Below are 24398 nucleotides of genomic sequence, written 5' to 3' on the forward strand. Positions count from 1 at the left end.
AAAATCTTCAGAAATCAGAACTTCAGGTTTATTCTGGGCCAGTTCACCAATTCATAGCCCTGTTTTGGACATTAACACAAACCTTTTCATACTATTCTGCTAAATGAATGCCAATACACGTTTGTAGTTTTGTTGTCATTCGAAGTGCAGCAGGTACGTTTTGAACATGCCCAGAAAATGTTGAAAAACTCACGACCGAGCCAGAGCAGAGGAGAAACTACTGTTATATTATTAAATCAATAAAAAGCAACACTTGTGGAACAGCTTAAAACAGTTTGATAATAAATCTTCTTTAAGTAGTTTGTGTCGATACATTACATGACGTCATGGTGCAAAACGAGGAACAGTGGATAAAACCACGGAGCTGATACACTTTAAGCATTTTACAATAAACATCCTTACAGTACAACATGTCTCTCCTCAGTCCGTCTTTGCTTTATCTCCGAGAAGTGAAAGCCACAGTGTTCGGCGCAGTCTTACGGCCAGTGAGTCCAACCTTTAAAAAGAAGTAATCAACCAAACACATTAGAGGGAGCCTGTAGCAAAAACAATGGAGTTTAATTAACTCCACGCAACTAAACAGGAAGTAAAGGGCGTCACTAAATATTACCAAGTTTTTGTTTGTTTGTTTGTTTTTTGGTCTAGCTTCTGGTGAAAATATCTTAGCGCACTTGAAACAAGAAAGCTAACTTACTAGTAGGCGCTTGATGTAATTAAAAAAAGCAAAACTTAATACATTATAACAAGACATTTTTTCCATGCTGTATGTTTATCTGCCATTGGAACTTGTACTTTTTAAAATCAATATTAAGGAATTATCTTAGCTTAGCCCCTTTATCTTCCTGAAAAGCTACTTTTAAGTTAGTTTTGTCTCATTTTAATTTATTTCTAGTAGAAACAAGATAAAAAAAAAATCTGGCTTGTAATATTTTATTTTGTAGTACATTACTAGGACTGCACTGATTCAGGATTCTGCTTCACCTGAATGCCTAAAACCAGCCAAGTAAATATGAGTTGCTTCCAAATGTGGAATGTTCAGAAGCTGAGACTTTTCCCGACAATATTTATAATATAAGCTAAAATGCCTAAAGTTTTCTTCCCCACTGTCACTGCATGCTTGTCCAGAAGGAGTAAATGCAATTTGCCGGGTTTTCTTACACAGAAAGGTTTTTTTTTTTAACTATTTGAATGCACTGCAAAAACATAAAATCTTACCCAATATTTTTGTCTACATCAGGGGTCTGCAACCTTTATAATCCAAAGAGCCCAGTCTGGGTAAATACCACCAAAAGAAATGTACATGTCCAGCTGCAGTGGAACAAATGATTTGTTCTCTTTTACCAACAACAGAAGAGAAATCCTACAACTGCTAAAATTTAACCCCACTCCATTTTTGTTTACATTTTGTGAAGAAGGAAGTTGTTCTCCGTGTCTTCAGAGGCTTTTGCGTCGTTTCCTTCAGTGGTTCTTGTTGCAGCGCCACCACAGGCAAGGAGGTGAGTACGCTTTTCAAAGGCAGTGTAAAAGAGAATCACAGCAGCTGAAAATGTAACAAATGTTGCAATTTTGGTCCCAATCATTCCAAATCTATCAAACTATTAGGTGTGAAAAAAAATCAGTGAAGAAATGAGGAACGTGCTGGATCAGTTAAATTAGTTCTGGAAATGGGATTTTTCATTCAAAAACCTGGAAATGTCCGTGTTTTATCATTGGTGCTCGTTGTTTGAACCATTTCCTGCCAGGAGAAACCAAACGGTGAAATGAAACATCCAAGAAATCAGAGTTTGTGTTGGACATGAAATGTTTTTCACAGTGAATCTCATTTCTGCTTAATTCAATCCACAAAAAACAGTATTTTAGTTTGTCTGCCTCCGAGTTGTTGAAAACATTTGTGGCTTGGCAGTAACATCTGAATCTCTTTATCTTGGAGGAAATATCATTACAAGACAGCACTTTTACTTCCATGCTGTTGAAGCATCCATGGAGTCCTGAACGCCTTGCCATAGCTCCCTTTTTCCATTTCATATATCCAGTGTTTACGATCAGTTGACAGTTGATTGTTTTTATAGGAAAAAGTCTCTCCAGGTAAAACATGATAATCATCCTTTGCCCATTATCATCCATTATCAGTGGGTTAAAGTGAAGTATAATTCCCTGTTTGACTCAGATCGGGTCCATGATCACTGCAGTCCCTCTGAAACAAAGCAGACAGGGTTTTTGATGACAGGTGGAGTAAAAACAGTCACATGTATGCAAAGAGAGCTGAAACCCACCGTTGTTATCATCTGAGTCTGTAGATCTGTTGTTGCGGATTTGCTGGAGTTCGTTGTACTTCGTCTCTACTTCCTGCAATAGCATAAATACAACAAAACAGCAACAGTAACGTCTGATTTCATCAACATAAACTACAGAATCCAGCATCCGACAACGCAGACGCCACATGAATTTGAAACTGGACACATTTTCTATTTCAAAATTGCAGGAGTTTTCTGGTATTTTTTAAACAAATAGGGACCAGAATGTTTGGGAAATTATATTATCTATAAAAACATTTTTTATACAGAAAGCATGTTTAATACCTTCTTAATTCAATCCATCAGATTCACTGGAACACATATTAAAATGTACTGAATTTTACTCAGTATAATAACAGTACTTTGCACCAATCTGATGGTTTAGTTACCACAACAACAAATTGAGAACAATAAATATCCTGGCTCTCATGTTTATTAATTCTAGTTACATTACATTTCATCAAAAATGACTTTTTTTTTCCAATAAAGAAAAAATATAAACAATCACATCCTATTGGTTCATTTATCAGTCTACTGAGGGCAAATCAGACTAAACTTAAACACTGCAGGTTGCTTTGCCACTAATCAGGGTTTAACAATAAATAGACATCAGTTGAAACACATTTAAAGATTTGATGGTTCCCAGGATTTCTGTTAACAATAAAAACATTTTAAAACAAACTCCAGTGTGTTTTACCTGCAGGTATTGCAGGTCAGCCTGCAGGAGGCGCAGGTGGGTCATCAACTGCCTGCTCAGATCGGGGCCGTCGCCCCCTGCCTGTGAGGAGGAGGACAGCAGTTTCCTCATGTCGATCGCGACGTCGTCGTCGGCGCTGCTCTCCCCAGAACCGACTTCAAAGTCCAGACCCGCAAAACCTCCTGGTTAAAGACGAGAGGGTTTCAGAATCTGGACCAAAACATCTAAACTTCATAAAGAGTGCATTCACATCAGTCCTGTTTAGTTCACCTAAACCCAACTCCAGTCTGTTTGTCTAGAAAGTCAGATTCGTTTTGGGAGATGTGAATGCGTAATTGAATTCTGATTTGGACAAAAACCCAAACTCTGGTCTGCCTATAAACCTCTGTCTCTGTTCGGTGGAAGTTAACTGGTGTGTTTTGAATGCCAATGTGAACGCCAAGTGGACCGGAGTCCGACCCAAAAGCAGGAAGTGCACTACAGCGCAGGGCTGCAGTAAATACAACCAAAAGAGGGTCTTAGTGCAATCATTAAACTTTGTGAATGCACTACTAAATATGCTAATGACAGAGGAACAACTTACCGTTACGGGAAAATTATATTTTTCGCCATCATCGGTGGCTATGCTAACTAGCCTTAGGCTCTGCTGACAGTGTGAACACCAGATTAAGATTAAGGCTCTGATTGGTGGTTTCTAGTTTGCACCAGGATGCTTGAGAGAAGGAAGAGGAGCTCGATTTTGACACTTTTCAATAAAACTTTGCATTGAAAGGGTTATCATTTACCGAATGACACTTTATGACAACAGTTGTAAACATTGATGAAGACTCCTTCATATTCATGCACATTTCATGTTTATGACAGTGTCACGTCAGTCTTATGCACACCCCTTCAAATAAAGTGTTACCAAAAAAAGACTCTGGGTCGCAAAGAATTTGGTTCCTCTGAGAAAAATAACTACAGCAGCTAAAAATGTATCAAATGTTTGAACTTTGGTCTCCAAATTTGACCAGGCCTATCATACTACCAGGTGTAAAAACAGCTTGAATGGCTGACTCACCGTTCGGTTGTGCTGACTCAGACACCCCAGTGAGGGCAGAGGAGATCTGCAGGTTGTCATTCTCTGGTCCTGCAGAAGACGGTTTGTTCTCCTCTGTATCCTCCTCTACTTCCCTGTTCATCATGTGGGAATAAAGTGTCTCCTTCAGAATGGCCACTGCAACAGAAGACTTCAGTTATTATCCACTGGCTTTTCCAGCGTTTGGACTTTAAAGGATCGCCGTCGGCTTACGCGTCCGCAGAGCCTCTTCAGCTTTGGAGGAGGGAAAGTTTGACTCCGTGTCCTCAACTGGAAAAGCGATGCCCTGGCGGGATCCTTCCTGTAGGAGACTGTCAGTCAGCTGGCTGTCCAGGAAGGCCTCTAACTCGGCTTCGTCCACCTCCTCTTCCTCCCCATCTTCCTCCTGCCTGACTGGAGCTGCCAGCTCCTCTTCCTCATCTTCTGATTTCAAGCCATCAAAGGGGTTGATGGGAGATTCAATATGAGGAGAACATGGAGCGTCTTTATCTACGACATAGAACAAAACTATTTTGAAGCTCTTAATAAAATAGTAATTAATTTGTTATAATAATATAGAACAAACTTTTTGCCATGGGAATCAAAACTGGCAGATTTAAACTCCTGGTGGGCCACACAATTCTTTAGATTAGAAATGCAAAAATGTATTTACTTTGATATAAAAATCTTTTAAAACCACTTCTGACCCAAAAGGCTGTCATTGTAACTAATAGAAAAATTTGACTACAGTAGCCAACATTCAACCCAGAGAGGGCAGCAGTGAGTTGGTTTTAGGCCAAATATTCTAATTAAACAAAACTGTCATAAAGATGGCACCTTTATGACCCAACTTATACAGTTCATCTACAAAACAGTTCAGTGAAATTAGTCTTTAAAGAACTAACTTCTAGATAAGGGATCTGTAACTTGCGGCTCTTCATAACTTCACCCAAAACTGGTAAAGAATTTAGCAATATTTTAAAATGTAAAGGTAATTAAGCTAAAAATGATTTCTTTAACAGTTTTTCCTGTTTTAATGCAATATATGCATTTTTTTCTAAATAATGACACTAATAAAGTGTAATTCTTTATTTCATGAAATTAATGTTAAACCACAAAACAAAGATAAAGTTGTTTAAAAATCTGAGCAAATTGCTTATAGTGTATATTATAAAAACAAGTTATTCTTTCTGGAGGAGTCATGTTGCTTTTGGGTAATTAAAATATCATAAATAAAAAGGAATTTGTGACACTTGAATACCTCGGCGCAATGAAGAGCATTTAATTTCCTAAACACTGATTGGCTGAAGAGTGGAAATAAGGATGATTGTGGATGTTTGCTTCTGTGGTAGCTAACATATTGATGCCTATTGAGATATAGAGTATATTTGTTGTTTGCACTATGAAAATAGTCATTTATTTTTTATTTCTACCACAGAAATTGGATATATATTAATGCAGATTCCAATTGATAAGTTTAAATCTAATAATAAAGTGTTAAAACTGAATGGTTTCTTTTCTTCCATTAACAGATACCTGCTGAATGTATGCTCTCAGTCAGCGTCTCGCTCTGTTTGGGCATCTCTTGGTTCAGGATCTCGACTGCAACCCGTTCGGCTCTGAAACAAAACAAAACAAAACAAAAACACACTGAGCAGAGACAAACAAACATCACCATGGAGAACTGAGGCGGAGTCAGTGGACTCACTCTGCCTGAGCTGGAGGCCTGTCGCTGGGGTGAGCTTTGGCCTTCATGGCGTCAGCGCACTGCGTGATCAGACACTGCCACCTGGATGAGCAGAAGCGAACCACATCCAGGTGAGATAGAAAACCTTTAAAAGTGAAGTTTTGTCTAAGATTAAAACTCACGTTCTTCTGTCGGACACCTTTTGCGCCATTAGCTCATACATCTGGACTCCGTTCTCTGACATGGACAGGACAAAGAAGGCCTTGTTGTCTGAAGAGGACAGCCGGTCAGTCAGTTATTTTTCTTCTAAAATTAAAATTGTGCTACCTGTAATTGGTTGAAAATCTGCATTTTTGAATTATGTTTTCAGGGACAAAAATACAGTTGGCAGGAAAATGTTCTGGTTCCTTGAGCATTCTTACAGACGTACTGTAGACATTCTACAGTACTGATATATACATATCAGTGTATATCTACTGATATATACATATCGGTACTTTATCTGTATACATATGCTACCAATAGCATTCTCCAGGAGCGCTGCAGACTCCTCTGCACCGTGAGTAACCAAAGCCATTTGCTATGTTGAATTTGTAACATAGTTTGCAAAGCTGAGCTTGAAAATTTGAGTCAAAAAAAAAAACAATTGAAATGTCTCCCAAAGTCTGATTTACCACTTAGAAAGTCTGAGATTTTGTGAAACCTTGAGATCCAATATGGCCACTCCTTCAATCAACAATTGTTATCTGAGGTGGAAACATCTTTATTTAACCAGACAGACTTGTAAGAGAAATTAATGTTACATGAATCACATACAACTATAAACTAAACCAGTGGTAGGACTCCAAAAAATATATTTTACTCGAGTTAATTGAGTTACGTCTGTAATTAAGGGATTGCAATTAATTGTATATTAATAGACAAAACAAACATTTTCAATTCAAAATCATGTTTTGTTACAATAATTTTTAATAAATAGAGATTAACTCAACTTCAGAGATATTTAATGTTGTTAACCTGTTATTTACGTTTTTTAACCACAACCTTACCGGTTGCTACAGGGCGAACCAGGACAGTGCTGAGCTTGATGACGGGGCTGAAACTATGCTTGGCGTCCGGAATGCTGGTCAGGTTCTTCCCATGGAACTTGAGAACCAAACGCTCATCTTGTTTCTGAAGTAGAACCATGATGTCCTCCAAAAGAAGTGTGTAGAGCTCTGAAAGAATGTCATGAAAACTCATTTGCATTTTTAGAATATTCTTTCTTCTTTGACCACTAATTTGAACACACATAAATCTAACTAAAGCTGTATTTTCATTTAAGGCTGTTTATATTTACCAATGGTCTTGTCCTTATTGACTTTCCAGGAGAGCGGTCCCTCATATACCATCGCCCTCTTAGTCAAGTCCAGATTCTGCAACAAGAAAAGTTCATAGCAAATGCTTTCATTGACAATTAACTGATAAAATACATCTACAACATCTACAACAGTGGATCTTCAATTGTTTCTCTAGTCTAGTTCATATTTGAAATGGAATGCTGCTTCACAAATTAGCAATAACAAAAGTCTCTTTTTCACTGTATATTGTTGAAAGTTTTTCAGTGTAAACAAATGCACCTAATTAAGGTTTCAATGTCACCGATGTATTTAAAAAAACCGTAGGCATGGCGAGTCGGGTGTTTGGTTGATGTATCAGTGCCTTGATAAAATAAGCTAATTGAACAATTGGGAAGATGACACAAAAAAAATCTGGAATAAATGGTGAAGAAATCCCAGATTATTCATTGTGAATACAATGGGCATGTTTCAGCTGTCAGTCACTCTTTGTTGATTGAAAAATGGACCCCAATGACAATATGTACTGGAACTCCAGAAAGATAGAGCCTGGTGGAACTTCAAAAGTAAATGGAGACTGATGATATAAAACAGGCCTGTTTTGGAGTAAAAACAACAAAAATAGTCTTATGACTAAAATCCATCAATGTTTGGACCTTTTTTCATCCAGCAATCGTTTCTCACCCTGAGCTCCAGGATCATGGGGTTTTCACTTTGTTTCAGAGATGAGACGTCAAGTCTTCGCTGATACTCCACGAGTCTCTGTTGAGACAAAACAGAACTCATTAAGTTACACTAGTAAATCAAATTTATTTTTGCCAAATCGTGGGACAGTTTTTTTTATTATTATTTATTGTATTTTCTTCAAATTAAATCATGATATTTTCTTTTCATCTTTCATTTAATTACTTCCTTGTATATATTTTGTCTTAAAAAATGTACATATGTATTTTTCTTATTAATGTGAAACAATTAGAGAAACATAAATGAAGTTAATCTGGGATGAAATGACTACGAAGCACAAATAACACCCAACCAGTACAAGTAAAGTAAAAGAAAGAAGTGATTCAATGAAACCCATATTAACCACATAGTTTAATTAATGTGAAGATATGACTTCTACTTTGAAAACGGTGATGAATGACAAATAGATTAAAACCCCTGCTGATTAATGAAAATGTTTCATGAATATTCTGATGTGTTAACCTGTTTGTTTTCAGCCTCTTTCACGGCCTGGTTGACGTGGTTCAGGATCTTCTTGCAGCATTCTCCAGCTTTCTTCACCTTTTCCCTCTCTTCACCATCCTCTGTGAAAACAGACAAAATAACTGCAAAGAAAGAACCAAAAAGTTCAAGTTCCCCTTTTAGAATATATATGTAATCATTTATACCAGAGTATTTGGCAATATTGTCCAGTAGGAGCGGGTACTTTGTCATTCTTTGCATTTCTACAGGGATGATGTCTTTTAGCTGCAGCCTGCGACACAAGCGGTTGCTCTCAGCTTCCTGAAAATCCAAGATTGGTAAAAATATCTTTTAAAAAATTGATAGAATAATATTTTGTTTAATCAGAAATAAACCCAGCATCCAAGGAAACCACTGTGGTGATGATGTGGTACTGACCTGCATGAATAGGTTGAACCTCTGGTCTTTTTTCTGCCTGGTCTTGATGAGCTCCAGCGCAGACGGCTGGTTGCTGCAGAACATTCCTATGGCTCTCTTTATTTTCTCCTCTTCCTCGCTGAACTAAAGCACATTTATATTCAAATCATTTAATGTTGCTGCATTTCATGACACAAAATACCATCATTTTTTCATGGGAATCTTAAATGTTTCAACTGAAACTGAAAAAAAATAAAGTAGGTCAAAGTTACTTTCATGGAGTTTGATGTTACTGTTTGAGTTTGATGTTACTTTTTTCAATCAATCAACTATGTCTACTGAAGTCACTTTTTAAGAAATGAAAGGATGCTTTCTAGATGCTACTGTTCTAAACTTATACAATGTTTCCAGTGAGGTTGAACTGAAATTAAAGAAAAAAACAGAAATGAATAAAAACAATTATTAATCAGAAAAAACTATATTGTGCATTAATAAAACTAGTGCACAATATTCTTCGTTTTTGTGTTTAAAAATCTATTTATTATCCGTCTGGCTTTTTCTGGAGCAGAACTATGACTCACATCTCACACAAATGACATAAAAGTCTGATAAAATTTGGAAAATTATCCAAAATGTATCAGATTTAATTCCACATATGGAAAAGGCACAAATATGATATTCTGTTGTTTTCTGTTTTGTTTTGTTTTTTTGTTTTTGGAAAAAAAAAAAAAAAGTCACGTTTACCAGCTGGGTGAATATTCTATATGTGTTCAGGTGTGAAACAGCACTTTATTTGTTTGGTCTGAACCAAATGGGCTGAACCGAATATGAATTTTATGTACTGCTACATTCCTAGTATTTATAGTAAATTCTAATTATTACTAGTTGTCTTTGAAAAGGTTTTCAAAAGACCAGGAAAGTAAAAAGTATTACTGTGATAATGTGAATTATTAGAAAATATGTTCTAGTAAAATCTAAACAAATTCAAAGCTCAAGTTAGGATTTTGTGGTAATATGCAGTGTCTGAGATTTCTGCGCATTTTACACAGAAAGCACTCTGAAAATAGAGTGGGACTCTTTGTTTTTGATAGAAAGAGTCTTACCCAGGCCAGGAGATCATCTCCAATCTGACCAATCACAGAGGTCTCACTCCTCTTCCTGATGGCGGTCATTTGCTCTGTTATTGAAACTATCAAACAGTGTGAGACCTCATTGTTACTGGTAACATCTTTATCAGCAGGAAATACACAAACTGCACAATACGTGGTCAAATTTGGCTGTAACAACTGGACTTTGTAAAGGTTTTGAATGTTTCTTAGCAAGTAAAGTTGTTGAATTGAGCCGTCTGTCACCAGGAAGCCTCTAATGCAATACAGTGACATTACCATGCAGTTGAATGATTTCCTCCAGGTTAGTGAAGATGTGCTTTATGACGTCAGGTGGGAGGATGCCGTGTCTGCTCAGTCTCTGGCAGAAGACATCGTCCAGCACCCGCAGCTTACGCAGGTGAGCGCGCTCAGTGATGAACAGCTCTAAAAGATGGCGGCATGAACTCAGTCAGGTTTGGAAATGAACACGATGCATTTCGGATGGTTCAGTATTAGAGATGCACCAATATGAACATGTGGACACAGTATGAATAGGAAGTGGGAGTAAATAAGTTTGTCTACTTCCCATCTGTTTTCAAGCTAAATGCAGTTTTGTTTATGACCATTTTGTGAAAAAACAAACCCCCTGTAGAAACACAACAGCAACAAGGTGGAAATAAACATCAGTTTTTAATATTGGTCTGGTTTTACTGATGCCGATATGTTAAAAAAAACTTACTAACATTGCCTAATTCTAATGTTAATGATGCTTTATGGTGCTGTTGCCTCACCATTGATGACTTCCTGCCGTTTGATCTCCTTTGAAGTGAGACCTGCCAAGACGCCTTGAGGGACGAGTTTCTGCCAGTTCAGAGGATCTTCCTCTCTCTCCACCTCTCCTGCCTGGTCATCCTCGCTCTGAAAGTCAGCTGAACCCACTGTGGGCTGAATTTCCATCCTGTTACCAGACAGAAACTATTATAGAACACTTTACAAGAAGAAAACATTAGCTGACAAAAATATTTCAGGACTGCAGCGAATGATTATTATAGTTATTCGATTGATTATTCTGACGACTAAACGGAGAAAAAGGTGCTACAGATGTTTCATTTCAAGCTTGTATTATGCAAAATTAAAAATACATTAAAAGATGCAAATGAACAAATAATTAAATTCTTTTTTTTAAATAGTTTCCTCAAACAAAAGATCTGAGGGTGGAATGCAGTTCATATCAAAACAGCAGCTCTGGGAAAGTTTTCTGACATCTTGCTAGAAATTCAAGCAGAAACTTTCCACAAACTCAATGGATGCAAGAATTGTGCAGGTTACATCAAAGAAGGGTTTCTATGTTAACATATAACTCAGCCAGTTAAGGTGTTTCTGATTAAAATAGCTTTGATTTTAGTACGTGACCACTTGATGCTGCACATTCAAAGAATGACCAGTTGCAGACCTTTATTATCCATAAAATGTTTAGAAAATCCGCTGTGCATAATAATTTGGAACAGTGCATTTTGAGTTTTTTTATTTTTGAAAAGAATACTGTTCTCATGCGGAGCTTTGTTCAGTAAAATTTGATTTATACTGTAATAGTTCATGACTTGAAAATTATACTGACCATTTGCATTGACCATTTAAGAAAATCTGAGAAAATATAACTTGCATAATAATTTGGAACACGGTGTAACGCTTTTCAAAGATGTATAGTTGTAAGTGCCTATCTGTTTGCAGCCATTTTCATGTGAGTACAAACAGAGCCCTAAAACAGTTCATTCTGAAAGGCGCTCAGAATGAACAAACAGAACTGAACAGATTCTAATTTCATTTACTAAAATTGATTTTGTGCAAAAAATTTAATGAACATGTTTTGTATAGTCATAATCTGCTCAAGGAAGCATGATAGATCACTTTTAAAATAATATTCGAAAGTTTCCTTCCAGGTGTAATCAAATATTGTCAACTTTTTCCTAGGTTCATAGGAATACATGTTACCAATAGAGCTACTGCAAGTCTCATCTATTGAAGACTGCGAAGCGAAAAACTTACCTGAAGGCATCCTGGTCGTCCTCTCGATGATCAAGGTTGGATGGGCTGAAGTCAAACTGAGTGCTGATTGGACTAGAGACGCTATCCTGGTGTTCTGCAGCCTGCAGGCCATCACTGAGTCTCGACTGGACGTATAATGGAGAGACACCTGCATGGAAAAGGCCAAAAAAAAAATATATAAAAAGCATAAAAACCATGTGGTCCATGGATTGGGTTGTGAGCTTCTGTTTTATTAAATAATATCACAGTTTTTCATTAACCAGGTAACATTAACTTTAGCATTGATGCAACTGCTGTAATCTTCTGTAACTCAGAAAATTACAAGATTTCTCAAACCTGCAAATGAACAAGAAGTAGGGAAATCTTACTAGAGTCTGTTTCTTGTCCAGTCGAGTCGGCGGAGCTGGGACCCAGGGAGGCGGCAGAGATGGTGGACTGTGTGCTGGTGTCTGACCCCTGGCTGAGCTGATTGGCTCGGCTGCGTCCAGGGTTCGAGGCAGGATGGTCGGCTGGTTCAGGAATGACGAAGGCCGGCTGAGAGAACTTTGGAGAGCGCTGCTTATTGAGCTCCACAGACTTAGCCACTGCACAGAGACGACACATGCAAACAAGTAGAATTGCAGCATTTTTGTACATATTAATAATTACAGTTAATGAGACCAGTAAAAAAGTTTTTCCCTACCCAAAGTGGAGTCCACTCTGCTTACACGTCGAGGATGAACAAGGATGTTGGGAAACCGAGGCTTCTTCCAATCACCATCTTTTTCAGGTTTGCTTCCTCTCTATGTGCAAAACAATAAAAAATAAATAAATAAGCGTACGATCATAAGACTGTTGAATGAAATGGTGAATTTACTTTGTTCACTGAATCAGTGAAAATTATGAGAATGAGGAGGCTGTACTTTAATCTTGGGCAGGAAGGTGATGCGTGCACGCTTTTGTTCAAGACCGCGAGGCTCCTTCACTTTCACCCCAAGATGCTTCATGTAGGTCAGAATCACATACTGCATAGCTTGGCTGCACAAATTAGATTAAAAAAAACACAATATTAGGTAATATACGAATATCAAGTGCTGTGAAAAAAAATAATTGTATTCTTAAATACTGTTTTTACTGTTTTGACACTTAAATGTTTCAAATCATCAAAGATAAGCAGAGTAAATACAGAGCCTTGTTTTCTAAGTTTATGAAATTATGTTTTAATCAAAAACCAAGAAAAACACATTTATTTAATTCTTGTTTTATAGCGCAAGTTGTTTTTCTGATAGTAGGGTCCAAAAACATATGACTAGAAGCTCAAAATGTCTAAAATTTTATTTTATGTTAAAAAAAAACCATAACTATATAGTAACTATAAAAAAAGACCAAAAAATGGTCCAGTTTTTTAATATCCCTAGTCACCTAATTCTGTGACTGTTGTAGCTGCAATGTGACTGTAGAGACTGCTTTTTCTTCTGCAGAAAGAAAAAGCGGAGGAAAAAGCAAGAGACAGAACAGTAGAGCAAGGGATAGAGGGAACAAACATTCCACCAGGTGTTAGCAAATTGCTGCTGCCACTAGTCTGGAGGAGCTGAGTGTGGGAGTAACGGTCTGTGAGGCAGAAGCTTCGCTACAGACTGCAGGTCTGAGGAGAATCTTTGTGTAAATAGGCAGCATTTTGTGAGAGCAAGCGCTTGCAACCCCGGAAAGGTTGCATTCCAGATACATTTTTTGACGAGGGAATAACCTTATATAATAATGCAAAGCTAAAAATTAGTTCATTTTACATGATAGCCCTCATTAAAAACCATTGATTTCTGTTAATTCAGATAATTTGTGTAATATTGAAATATTTTTGTTTATCTCAAGCATTTCAGTGTGATAAAAAACTGAAGAAATCTAAATAACTTCCAATAAAACACTCATTTCTTTTCATTTTTCTTCTGCAACAATTTAGTTAGAATTAAAAGTGCTTCTGCACAGTACTATAGACAAATATCTACAAATGCAGCACAGGTATTTATAAACAGGCATGTCATACATAACAAGATAAAGTTTGTAGCGCTTCAATTAGAAATGAAAAAGCAGAACAGAAACTAAGATACTTCGCAAAAACGAGATTTATCTGACTGCCCAGCAGCTGACTAATGATGCATGAAAAGAAAAAGTCCCTGTTCTCACCACTTCTCCTCTTCGGAGGCTTGAGTCGTCGGCCTGCAACACCACACACACACACACGCACGCACACATTAACATCTGAGGATAAATGAGTGTTTTTTTATAGAGTTTGCACTCAGACACTCACAGGATATCCTCAATCTTGGCGAGGATGTGTTCTGCACAGGCGCATTCCTTCTCCATCGCCAGCTGGTCTTTCCCCCGCTCCCAGTCCAGCTTAGACAGCTCGTCTTCAGCCAGGGTCAGACCCATGCTGCGCTTCTGTCTGCAGCGCAAAGACCATCGGTTTAACTCCTTCTGTATCGCTGAGGGAAACCTTTCCATTTCTCCCGTGGATGTTACCTGAAGTCCTCCAGGTTCTTGAGGAGATCTGTCAGAAGAGAGTCTTGTAACACCTGAGTGTATTGTTTACACAGATCCTCTGGGATCAGCTCCAGCCGTCGCTTCTCTAAAACACAAACAACCAACAAGAACCGTCAACAGTCACATCAGTTAGGTTGTACTTTCACAGAAAGAACTGATGAGGTTAGAACATTTAATAAAACTTTTGGGAAGAAAATGCACTCGTCCATTAGGGAGGCAGCATATTTAATCAAATATTATGAAAAATTAAATTTTTGTACATTTTGGTACTTTTGTTTTGGATTCCACTTCTTCTAAAAAATAACCAAAGCTTTAAAAAAAACACCCAACTGTTTTTTGGCATTAAGTTTATGTTTTGAATTGTCACTTTGCAACCCAAGTCCAGCCCCATTAACTAGTAACACAAGCTGAGCTGCAGTATGTTTGGTCAGTTGTTTTTACAGCTGTATATGTTGTATAATGGCTGCTGGAAAAAAAACAAGTGTTTAATTGTTGACTTGCCATCCAGAAACCACTTGCTGCATTCTTGTGTGTCGTGCAGGAGGCACCAGTTCTGCTTTTCCAAGATGTATGATTGTATAATTACACATCTGTTGAAGGAATTCTCAGGAGTGAGTGTAACTGTTGAGCTGGGGGTACGGTCAGAAGCTACTTACTTGGATTTAAAGTGACAAGATGCCCTAAAACAGCTCTTTCTGAAAAGAGCTCAAAATAAGCAGAACTGAGCAGACTCAAATCTCATTATCTAAGAATAATTTTCTGCAAGAAAACTGTAATAAGCATGTTTTGTGTAGCACATATACTTACCTTAACCTGTTCAAGGAAGCATCATATGTCTCCTCTAAACTCCAAAAAGTGGATTTATGATTTACCAAGGAGGAAATTACAAATATTCCAGTTTATTGCAATTGTGAGATCACAAAAATTAATGCAAAAATCAACAGATCCACACAGTTTTCTTCACAAATCGATAATTTTGATATTTATTGCAAATTTTCCACAAAAATGATGAAAACACTGAGTGTTTTTATCTACACACTGGTGTATTTTTATTGTCAGCTAACTCCCACCTGCAGGAGGCAGTATTTCTTACTTCTACTACACTGCTGCCTCTGCCCGACTTGGTGTAAAGTTATAGTCTGATCGTAACGTAAAGTGACCTATTGAAGTTCTTTAAAAATGTCTGTCTGCTTGTTATTTTCTCATATTTTTTCTTCTGTAAGTAGATTTTGGAAGAGGTTTAATGAGTAAAAAATATTTCTAAAGTAGCTCCACAAAAACAGTGATTTTGATTGCAAAACAATCACAAAAAAGCTTATAAGGACTTGAATTATGTAGCTGTAAAAAAAATGTGTCATCTTTGGCCTCGATTTAATGTGCTGATTTTTCTAATATCTGCCTATTTTAACAGTTTAAACATTAGATATTCTTTAATATGCATTATATCAATGTTTGGTTCCCTTACCTAATTCTGCTGCTATTGTGTCAGGAACTGGTACTTTTAGATTCTGGAAAAGACAAAAATGTAAATGAGCAAGAATTATGTCAACAAACCAGAGAAATAACATAGAAAAAAGGAGAACAGAGATTAAACTTACTGCTGTTCTATCTAAGAAGAGGGAGTGGAACTCCATAAACAGGCGTCGACTCTCCTTGGAGCTGGTTTGTTTGTGCATTTCTGCATAGAGATAACAAAGCTGACAGGGAAGAAAACACTGCGTGAGTTTTAATTTATCCCACTTTCCAGCCTCAATTAAAACAAAAAACACATTATGTGGTCAGGAAACAGCCTTTCTCCATTAATAATGGTCTCCCAGAAGGCTTTATATACGGTACACTTACTTTTATAAGAAAATTTTTGTTTTTTCAATATCTCTGTTTAATTTGTCAAACCGGATTTTGTTTTCCAACAGTAAACCCTGGAGTTTAAAAGATGTAATCCACACATTAAACTGAACAGTCCATGAAAATCATCACAATAGGTCAGATTTCCAGATTCCACCAAACAAACAAATTTTCTGTGTTCAGGAAATGTTTCAATTTTGACAATTTGTTATTTCAATTTCAATTTAAAATGCCTTCAGGTTGTTATTTTTGGAAGATTTGGTTATATTATGCGCACCTCTTTATGTTTAAGCATCACAAAGTCATGCCCCACAATACTTTTAAAAATGTTTTCCGTTAATTATGGAGACCCAAGACGATACATATGTATATAAACAAATATTACAAACAGTGAAATCGTTTAGTCACACAACTTATACATGATTACTAAGGCATTTATGTAATCATTTTTCATTCATGGTGCTATATTCAAACTGTCACATGATTGAGCTAATCCTTCAGCAGGTTTACCTGCAAACCAATCACCTTGTAAAAATCAGTGCTAGACCCGGTTCGGCTGACAGAAACTCATAATATTCTGCAACACAGTTTTATAAAATTATGATAATAATATCAATAAATAAATTAAAATTATTATATTAAAAAATTACAAATATATATCTACAAAAGACTTTGATGTGCAGTGAAGACAAATGTAGATCTTTTTTTCACATTTACTTATGTATTTAACAAATTGATTACTTGTTGAGTATTCTTAATCTACTGTGCAAAGTGTGTATTTATAGTCTTATTAAATTATCACATATATTCATATATTTACTTATCTAGTTTATTGATTTGTTGCCCCTTTGGATGATCAACATATGGAAGGAAACTTAAACATTTACAAACAAACATTGCAAATTCTTCATCAAGTTCCTTGGTAGGCATTTGGGAAATAATACAAGATATTCAAGAAGCAACAGGGAATTGACATTATAATTTCTCTTACTTTGCATTTCAGAAAGGCTTTGAGAAGTTAAAGTTTAAAGTTCTGAAATTTGTTGGCATTTGGAAAATTATTAGTTTATTCTTAAGAAAAGTTTTTCTAAATCATACACTTGTCAGATGAATTACCATTTAAAGTTGTGTCTCTTTATGCCTTAATTTTCTAATCAATTATTGACATTATTGTCAATGTTCTGAGCAAACAACTGCACACAAATAATAGGTAAGGCAGTGATCTGTGTTTATGAACGTACCAGAGGAGCAGCCTCGAACTGGGACACCACATGATGGAGGAAGACAGCCAGATGAGCCGGTCGAGACTTAAGCAGGTCAATACTCTGAAAACAGCTGCACTCGCCGTTAATCTGAGGACAGTAATATGTTCATCACATAAGCATGATGTGGTTCATTTTTCTGTGAAAATTAAAAACAGGTTGTTAAAACTTTACCTGTTCTTGTTGATAGTCAAAGTAGTCGTCCTCCGCTCCGATTATCTGGGGGTTTAGGGTGTATGGAGGGCTTGCCACAGAAGAATGAGGACTGCAGTCCTAATTGACACATTCAAGAAGAAATACTGGGTTAAAGATTGTAAACACAAACAAAAAAAAAATAAAAAAAATAGGCAGAAGTAGTTTGTGTCATACCACAACTTAAAGGTTTCTTTGTGGAATTTGTAGGTAACTCTCCACAGCTTTTTTCTGATTATTGTAGGTCACTCACTTTCTGAAATACAGTGGTAACTTTCCAACAATTTCATGGAACCTGAAAATTCATCCATTGATCTTACAGGTTACTCTCATCAAACTTACAAAGAACTTCAAGGTTTTGATTTTGAGCCCAATTGTAACTCTAGAGAGGTCGGGTACATGGTTCTATTTCTGGAATTTACCACAAATGTTGTTTTTCTCCTGACAGGTTACTTACTGTACATTTCACATTCCCTGGTATTATAAATGACTTTCCAGTACATTCACAGAATTTGAAGAGCACTTTCTAAACTAACAGATAGTAGTTCTTTTCTCGTAACTTATAAGATCCTGTCCAAAATTTTTGCTCACCTTGCAAGTTACATTTTGGTGTTACAGATTACATCTTAGTTACTTTCCTATAACTTACAAGTTACTTTTCAGAACTTCACACTTATATTCCAGAATGTTCACTCAATTTGTCAATTATATTCTATCCTATTTACTTACTAATGATTTAAAAGCAACATTACCGAACGCTCGCTAAACTTAATGGTTACATCCTAGAACTTTTCACATAACTTACAAGTTACTTTCCAAAACTTATGCGTTATATTCCAGAACCTCCATAGAACTTGCAAGTTATATTCTGAACTAAAAGGTTCTTTTTTACTTACTTTAACTTAAAAACTTGAATGTTTGGTGAACTTGCTAGTTACATTCTGAATTCACAGGTTATATCCAAGTTATTTTCTCAAAACATTAAAGTTACTTTCCAGAACGTACATATTATAGTCCAGTCTGTGAGCTAAACTTGCAAGTTACATTCTGAACTAATAGGTCACCCTCTAGTCACTTTTCCACAATACATGGGGTTCCTTCTAGGACTCGAAACTTTATTTTATAAGTCATTGTAATAATGAATGGATTCTAAGGATTACAAGTAACTGGAAAACACAGACTACACTCTGTAAACCTTAAGCGCTTACAGGTTGTTTTTTTTTTTAATCAAATTTAAGAGGGACTAACAAGTAATGTACAGGTCACATTCCAGAACATTGAGGTCGCATTCTAGCTACTGTCCCATAACTTGAAGGTTTCTTTTCAGAATCTTGGGGTGACATTCAAGGAATACAGACATTAATTGATAGATATTATCAATAGCTTGCAAGTTACTTTCCAAAAAAATACATAACAGTACTTTTCCAGAAATGTAAAGTTTCAGGAATCATGTAAATTTTGTGGGACTAACTTGTGAACAAGACATGAGGATTTATAATGTTTTTGTTAACCAAAACTCAGCTAATTTGTGTTATTTCACTTTGAAGTAGGTAAAACAAGTTTCAGTGTCTCCATAAAACTTTCATGTCAAATTCAGAATCTTCAGTGGTTTACAGTTTAAGAAAATGAGTGACTTTCAGCAACACAAATTTTTTGGTTCGGATTTTCCTTATATTTTATTGTTATGAAATTTTTTTTGTAAGACAAATAAGAAAGGAGAGTGCATAAACATTCAGACCTTTATGTGTACTGGCCACCCAAACTACTGTTTTTGTGTGGTTATGTAGTGTTGCCAGGGCAAACCCAGGAAAATAATTAAGCATCAGTCTGCATCACTCTTATCCCACTAATCTCTGCTCCTAATTGTTGCTGCCGATGTTTGAGCTGTAGCCTTGCAGAGCAGAGTTGCTGTTTCTTTTGGAGCTTGGCAGTGTTTGATCACTTCACTGGAGCTGACTAATTAGGGCACACTGTGGGCTTTTCGGAAGGGGAGTAGGCTCCCTAGGTCCTGCTTTTACAGGAAGTGTGTAAATATGCAGAAGCAAATAGTACTTCCCTGGAGATTTTATGGGAACTTTCAGTTTCCTGATGTTTATATGCAGTCTGTACTAATGGTAGTCATCTAATTCTGTCTGACTTTCTTTTGCCTTTCTCAAACGCCCACAAAGCATTTTGCACATCTTTCTGTAGATGTGAGTAATTTACATTCCTAGTTTAAATTGAAGAACTAAACTATCTAAAGTTCATTTAAGTTTCATTTATTTTTGAGTACCACTGCAGAAAAAAAGTGTATTACTCAATAAAGTGCACAACACTAAATTAATGTTAAAAAAAATTTCTGCTAAAAATGATACTCAGAAGGTTGAAGAATTACTTTCACATTTTCCTTTTTAATTGCTAATATTCTTTAAAACAGGTATAGTTTTTTGTTACTAGTGGTTTTTGATAAACCCAAACTAATAAGCCATATCTGTTGTACTTCCCACTTTTCACAATATCAGAATTTTCTGAGACATTAAATTTTGAATTTTCATTATCTCTAAGTCGCAGTCATAAAAACTATATTAAATAAAGACGTGATGAACCTATATGTAGATGAAATTCACTTTCTGAAATGAGTGACAAAACACTCAGGCCATGACATTTAAGTTTTTTTATTTTTACATTGGGAAACAATCAATCCTGTATTAACCTTTAGATTCCCTGAAATAAGCTGCTGGTGGCCACGTCTCCAACCTCAACATTTACACTTGCAAGTGAAAGTGGCTGCAAACTGATGAGCATTTATACAATCGTACATTTTGAAAAGCAGGAGTGGAGGCTTCTGCACAAACAACAAGAATGTAGCAAGTGGTATCTGAATGGTAAGTCAACAACAAAATACTTGTCTTTTCCAGCAGCCATCAGGATGGCTGCTGGATGTGTATGTGTAAACTCATGCAGTAGGACCAGCGGACCAAAAGTGGAACTCAGCGTGGGTTGCTAGGTAATGTTCAGTGCTTTGTTGAGGATGCTAGGTGGCAGACAGTGCCTGCTAATTTTTTAAGTTAAATGTGGAATGTTTTTGAAATGGATAATTTTCGAGACACCAATAAAAACTACAGAAGACAGATAGATGGTTTTTAAAGCGGATGGGACGTTCTTAGAAGCAGTAGACACCCAAATAAAAAATGTGCAAAATGTGAATTTTGTCAAATTAAAACAAATAATAAAAATACTCCAACTGTTGTTGAATTCCCTTGCAACTCAGCCTTAAGAAGACTCTCAGTAATACTGGACATGTATTTTCAAAGGTTGATTTTTAAAATCACAATTGGGTCAAGATGGAGAAGGAGATGGGAAATGTGTGTATGTATGTGATGTATGTGTGTGAGAGTAAATCTTACAGTGTCAGGAGCGTCTTCAGTGTCAGGGGACGAGCAGAAATTCAGGTCATCTCGGCGGCTAACGTCCGGACTCTGAAGTGGCGAGTCTCTTTTTCCAGACGCCTGTGGAACGGGAGTGCTGTGCGTCTAAAGCACATACACAAACACACACGTATCACGACACGTAAAAAGCACCAGAGCTGAACCCAAGTGATTGTTTAGTCTGGTGCTGAATACTGGGAAATTCCCCAGAGATTGCTAAGTAGGACCATTGCATCTATTTTTAGATGCAGTGATAAAAGGGTTTTTATGATAAAGGAGTTTGTGTAAGCAGTGTTAAGCTTCAGAGGGGCTTTAACTACAGCTTGTTACTAACATTAGTTCTTGGCCAGCTGAGGCACCTTTTTAAAAAGTCACGCTTTAAATCTGTAGCAGAGATTGAATCACCAATGTGCCTCTGAACTTTGTCCTAAAACACTTCAGTGCAGAGCAAGAAAGAGAACGTTAACATATAGAAAAAGTATTTTTCAAATTTTATTCTCCTTCAAAAAGTACTACTCAGAATGAAAATTATTAAGGTCATTTTACTTTATCATGTCATTAATTGATTAATTGCTTATTGTGACAGGCTTATATTTACACACTACAATATGTTACTGATTTATTTCCAGTTACAAGCTGTACTTACAGCATTGCTGTTGATAGGTGACGCTTCTTCACCGGTCTGTTCCTTCAGGAGAGTCCCATCATCTCGTTCATCTTCATCACAAATCCTGGACCCCGAAGCTCCTTCCTGAAATAATACAAAGTGAAGCAGCAACTTCCACTAATGTGAAATATGTGTTGTCATTTATTGCCTGAAATTAATTCTCTCTCTCCAGAATTTATTTTATTTTATTCAGATACAGACAGTTGGGTTTTTTCAATCCCACTTTTACAATTTTAGAAGTTGTTCTTTCTCTGTTTCATTTCGTTCATGATAGGTCAACTACATATATTATTCAGTTGTAATTTTAGTTTAGTTGGGTGACAGTAACTTGATTGAGTAATAGCAGTGCAGTAGGTCTGGAGCAGAGTTGGAGAGTAACTATGTTACATTTACTTGAGTAACCTTTTGGAAAATATGTATTTTAACAAAAATAAAATCACACATGACTAGGTTTGTTCAAGCGATAAGTAATTTAAAAAACATGCCACGGCCTCATCCTCCAGTGAATTTCTGTCGTCTTACTTGTCTTTTCTGCCAGCAGTAACATCTGGTTGTTGATCACATGACGTGATGCGAAAAAAAGTTTTTTCTTTGTGGTTTTATGATATACACTAATTTTGATGCAGCAAAAAAACACCTCATCCTAGTGCAAAAACTTTTTTAATCAAAAAATGTTTTTTTCAAAATTGCCATGTTTCCATCAAGCAAATTCATTTTTATAATTCCAATTTGCACAATTATATGGTGAATGGAAATGTAGCTACAGTCATACAGTTCCCTAAAACAGATCTTATCTTCACGTTTATCATTATCACAATAGTACTGCCAAATATTGTGATAAAACTAATTCCAACTTGAGTACTGTTTCTGGATAATCTGGTCCGTGGTCTTACCCCATCAGACAGAGTGCAGTTATTGTGGTTCTGGGGGCTCCCACTCAAAGAGCTGCTCCGCTCCATGCCGGACAGTGCAGGTGAGTTGGGGGCTGAGAGAGGAAGAGGCAGGCTGACTTCTTCATGTTGTTCCTGCTCCTGCGCCTCCTCCAGAGGCATTTGAGAAAGGCCTGGAGGCCTCCCCAGCACCGTTAGCGCTACATAGGAACCCGCTGAGAGACAGTGAGGAAAACATCTGATCAAACCTTTAACAGTTAAAGGTTAAAGGTTATGTAGAAGTATCTGTAACTTGGTTCACCTTTAAAATGAACAATGTCTATATCGTATCACATAAAGTGGTTTATATAGCTGTAACGTGCTGAAGGTTTCCTACATGCTTAAATATATATGAACTTCTCAGGGGTAACTGAATATTTAGCATCACACTAAGAAATAACTAGAGCTGTTTGTTTGATTGACTTTATTCTAAGAATAGTTTTTCTGTGGAAGGGGATTAGGGCATCAAAAAAAAAAAAAAATTCTAACTGAGTTAGACTTTTTCTTCCGAATTTTTTGTTCTGGAATTCTGACTTTGAACTCAGAATTCTAATTCTGAGTCAATATGTGTCAAAATCTAAGTAAATAACTAAATACTCTTAGGAATATGTCAATTATTTTTGTTGCCTGTCTCAAATTGTTTTGGTAGATTTGAGTATTAAGACTCAAATAGTGCATAAACCAGTTAAAAGCCAGAATTTTATTTTTTTTTTGTCAGTGGCCCTAATCCTCTTCTGTCGTTTTCTCAAAGGGTCATCATAGAAAGGAAGTAATAGGACAATAATAGAATAATAATAATAGAATCAAGTTTACATAAGATAACACAAGCCAGTCATCACATCACAACTGTTGCTTTGACCACATTTCTAGCAAGTTTATAGTTTAAATGCAAAGAAATTCACGAATATGAGACTTATACTTACATTTTATTAACTTTACAACCTCTTTGTGGTTTGAACGAGTAACTAAAGTCCCGTTAACCTGTTGAATAAGAAAAAACTAAGAATTAATTTCTGAAAGTGCTGACTCTGGTGTGCATGCAGATGCATTGTTGATGCAATTACACATATATCAACTGAAGACACGCTATAGATTTTAGCATAAAGCATAACAGTGGAATAAAAATGCCGGGGCAATAAGGCTTTTTTGTTTCTCCATTCTTGTCCAAAGTGACATCATTTGAGGTGGAAATCAATTATTTCAGCAACATGTTGAATGAAATAACCAGACTCAAAGTTTCCTTTGTAAGATAAATGTTCCCGACTTTGATTAGCCAAAACAATTGAATCAAATGAGGCAGCATTTAGATTTGAACATAAAAAAGTGTTTTGAAGAACAGAGCTCAGGTAGGTTCATAAAAAGTTTGACATGCAAGAGATTTAAAGAAAGAACTAATTCTAATTTCTTACTTACTTTCACCATTTTAAACAAGTTGTTACTGGGCTGTTTTTTCAGCCCAGTAACAACTGCTGTCAAGAAAAAATAAAGAAATAAAATTCATGAAACTAAGAGTAAACATTGTCCCATGTTTAGACAGCAACATATGAACAGAGTTTACCTACATTTTGTGATTTCATTAAAAGATAAAAGCACAAAATGGTAGTATTAAAAGGTAGTTGTCAGGCTAATAACATTAATACCAAGTTAATGCTAATCTTTCATCTACTAATATAAGTTATTCTAAGGAGGAAGTCATGTAAAAACTGCATGCAAACGTTCATGGCTCTATAAAGTGTTTGGACACAAATAGCTTAAATACAAAATAAAA

General features: G+C 36.3%; 1 protein-coding gene across 4 annotated transcripts in view; it reads right to left on the reverse strand.

The window, feature by feature from the left end:
- Nucleotides 1-6: 6 nt before the first annotated feature.
- arhgef12b (Rho guanine nucleotide exchange factor (GEF) 12b) overlaps nt 7-24398 on the reverse strand; it is a 41127-nt gene continuing 16735 nt past the window's right edge. The window contains exons 4-37 of one of the 4 annotated variants that reach the window (XR_008607072.1): nt 23554-23611; nt 22595-22806; nt 21681-21785; nt 21014-21139; nt 17610-17708; nt 17415-17525; nt 15927-16025; nt 15794-15836; nt 14308-14413; nt 14093-14230; nt 13969-14001; nt 12711-12825; nt 12491-12590; nt 12177-12392; nt 11809-11956; nt 10554-10720; nt 10060-10206; nt 9778-9863; nt 8696-8818; nt 8464-8578; nt 8279-8379; nt 7757-7834; nt 7075-7150; nt 6785-6952; nt 5918-6005; nt 5757-5837; nt 5585-5667; nt 4283-4558; nt 4052-4207; nt 2992-3173; nt 2274-2346; nt 1402-2194; nt 1216-1308; nt 7-496 (exon numbers count right to left, since the gene is read on the reverse strand). Coding sequence is in view for 1 of the 4 variants with exons in the window: in XM_055046742.1 (XP_054902717.1) it covers nt 2181-2194; nt 2274-2346; nt 2992-3173; nt 4052-4207; nt 4283-4558; nt 5585-5667; nt 5757-5837; nt 5918-6005; nt 6785-6952; nt 7075-7150; nt 7757-7834; nt 8279-8379; nt 8464-8578; nt 8696-8818; nt 9778-9863; nt 10060-10206; nt 10554-10720; nt 11809-11956; nt 12177-12392; nt 12491-12590; nt 12711-12825; nt 13969-14001; nt 14093-14230; nt 14308-14413; nt 15794-15836; nt 15927-16025; nt 17415-17525; nt 17610-17708; nt 21014-21139; nt 21681-21785; nt 22595-22806; nt 23554-23611 (3723 nt within the window). In the remaining 3 variants the exon portion in view is untranslated. Of the gene's footprint in view, nt 2195-2273; nt 2347-2991; nt 3174-4051; nt 4208-4282; nt 4559-5584; nt 5668-5756; nt 5838-5917; nt 6006-6784; nt 6953-7074; nt 7151-7756; nt 7835-8278; nt 8380-8463; nt 8579-8695; nt 8819-9777; nt 9864-10059; nt 10207-10553; nt 10721-11808; nt 11957-12176; nt 12393-12490; nt 12591-12710; nt 12826-13968; nt 14002-14092; nt 14231-14307; nt 14414-15793; nt 15837-15926; nt 16026-17414; nt 17526-17609; nt 17709-21013; nt 21140-21680; nt 21786-22594; nt 22807-23553; nt 23612-24398 lie in introns of all 4 variants that reach the window. The other 3 variants (XR_008607071.1, XR_008607070.1, XM_055046742.1) reach the window with 3 other exon arrangements.

Source organism: Poeciliopsis prolifica, unplaced genomic scaffold, assembly GCF_027474105.1.
Source record: "Poeciliopsis prolifica strain line A6 unplaced genomic scaffold, Auburn_PproV2 SCAFFOLD024, whole genome shotgun sequence".
NCBI classification, from domain to species: domain Eukaryota; kingdom Metazoa; phylum Chordata; class Actinopteri; order Cyprinodontiformes; family Poeciliidae; genus Poeciliopsis; species Poeciliopsis prolifica.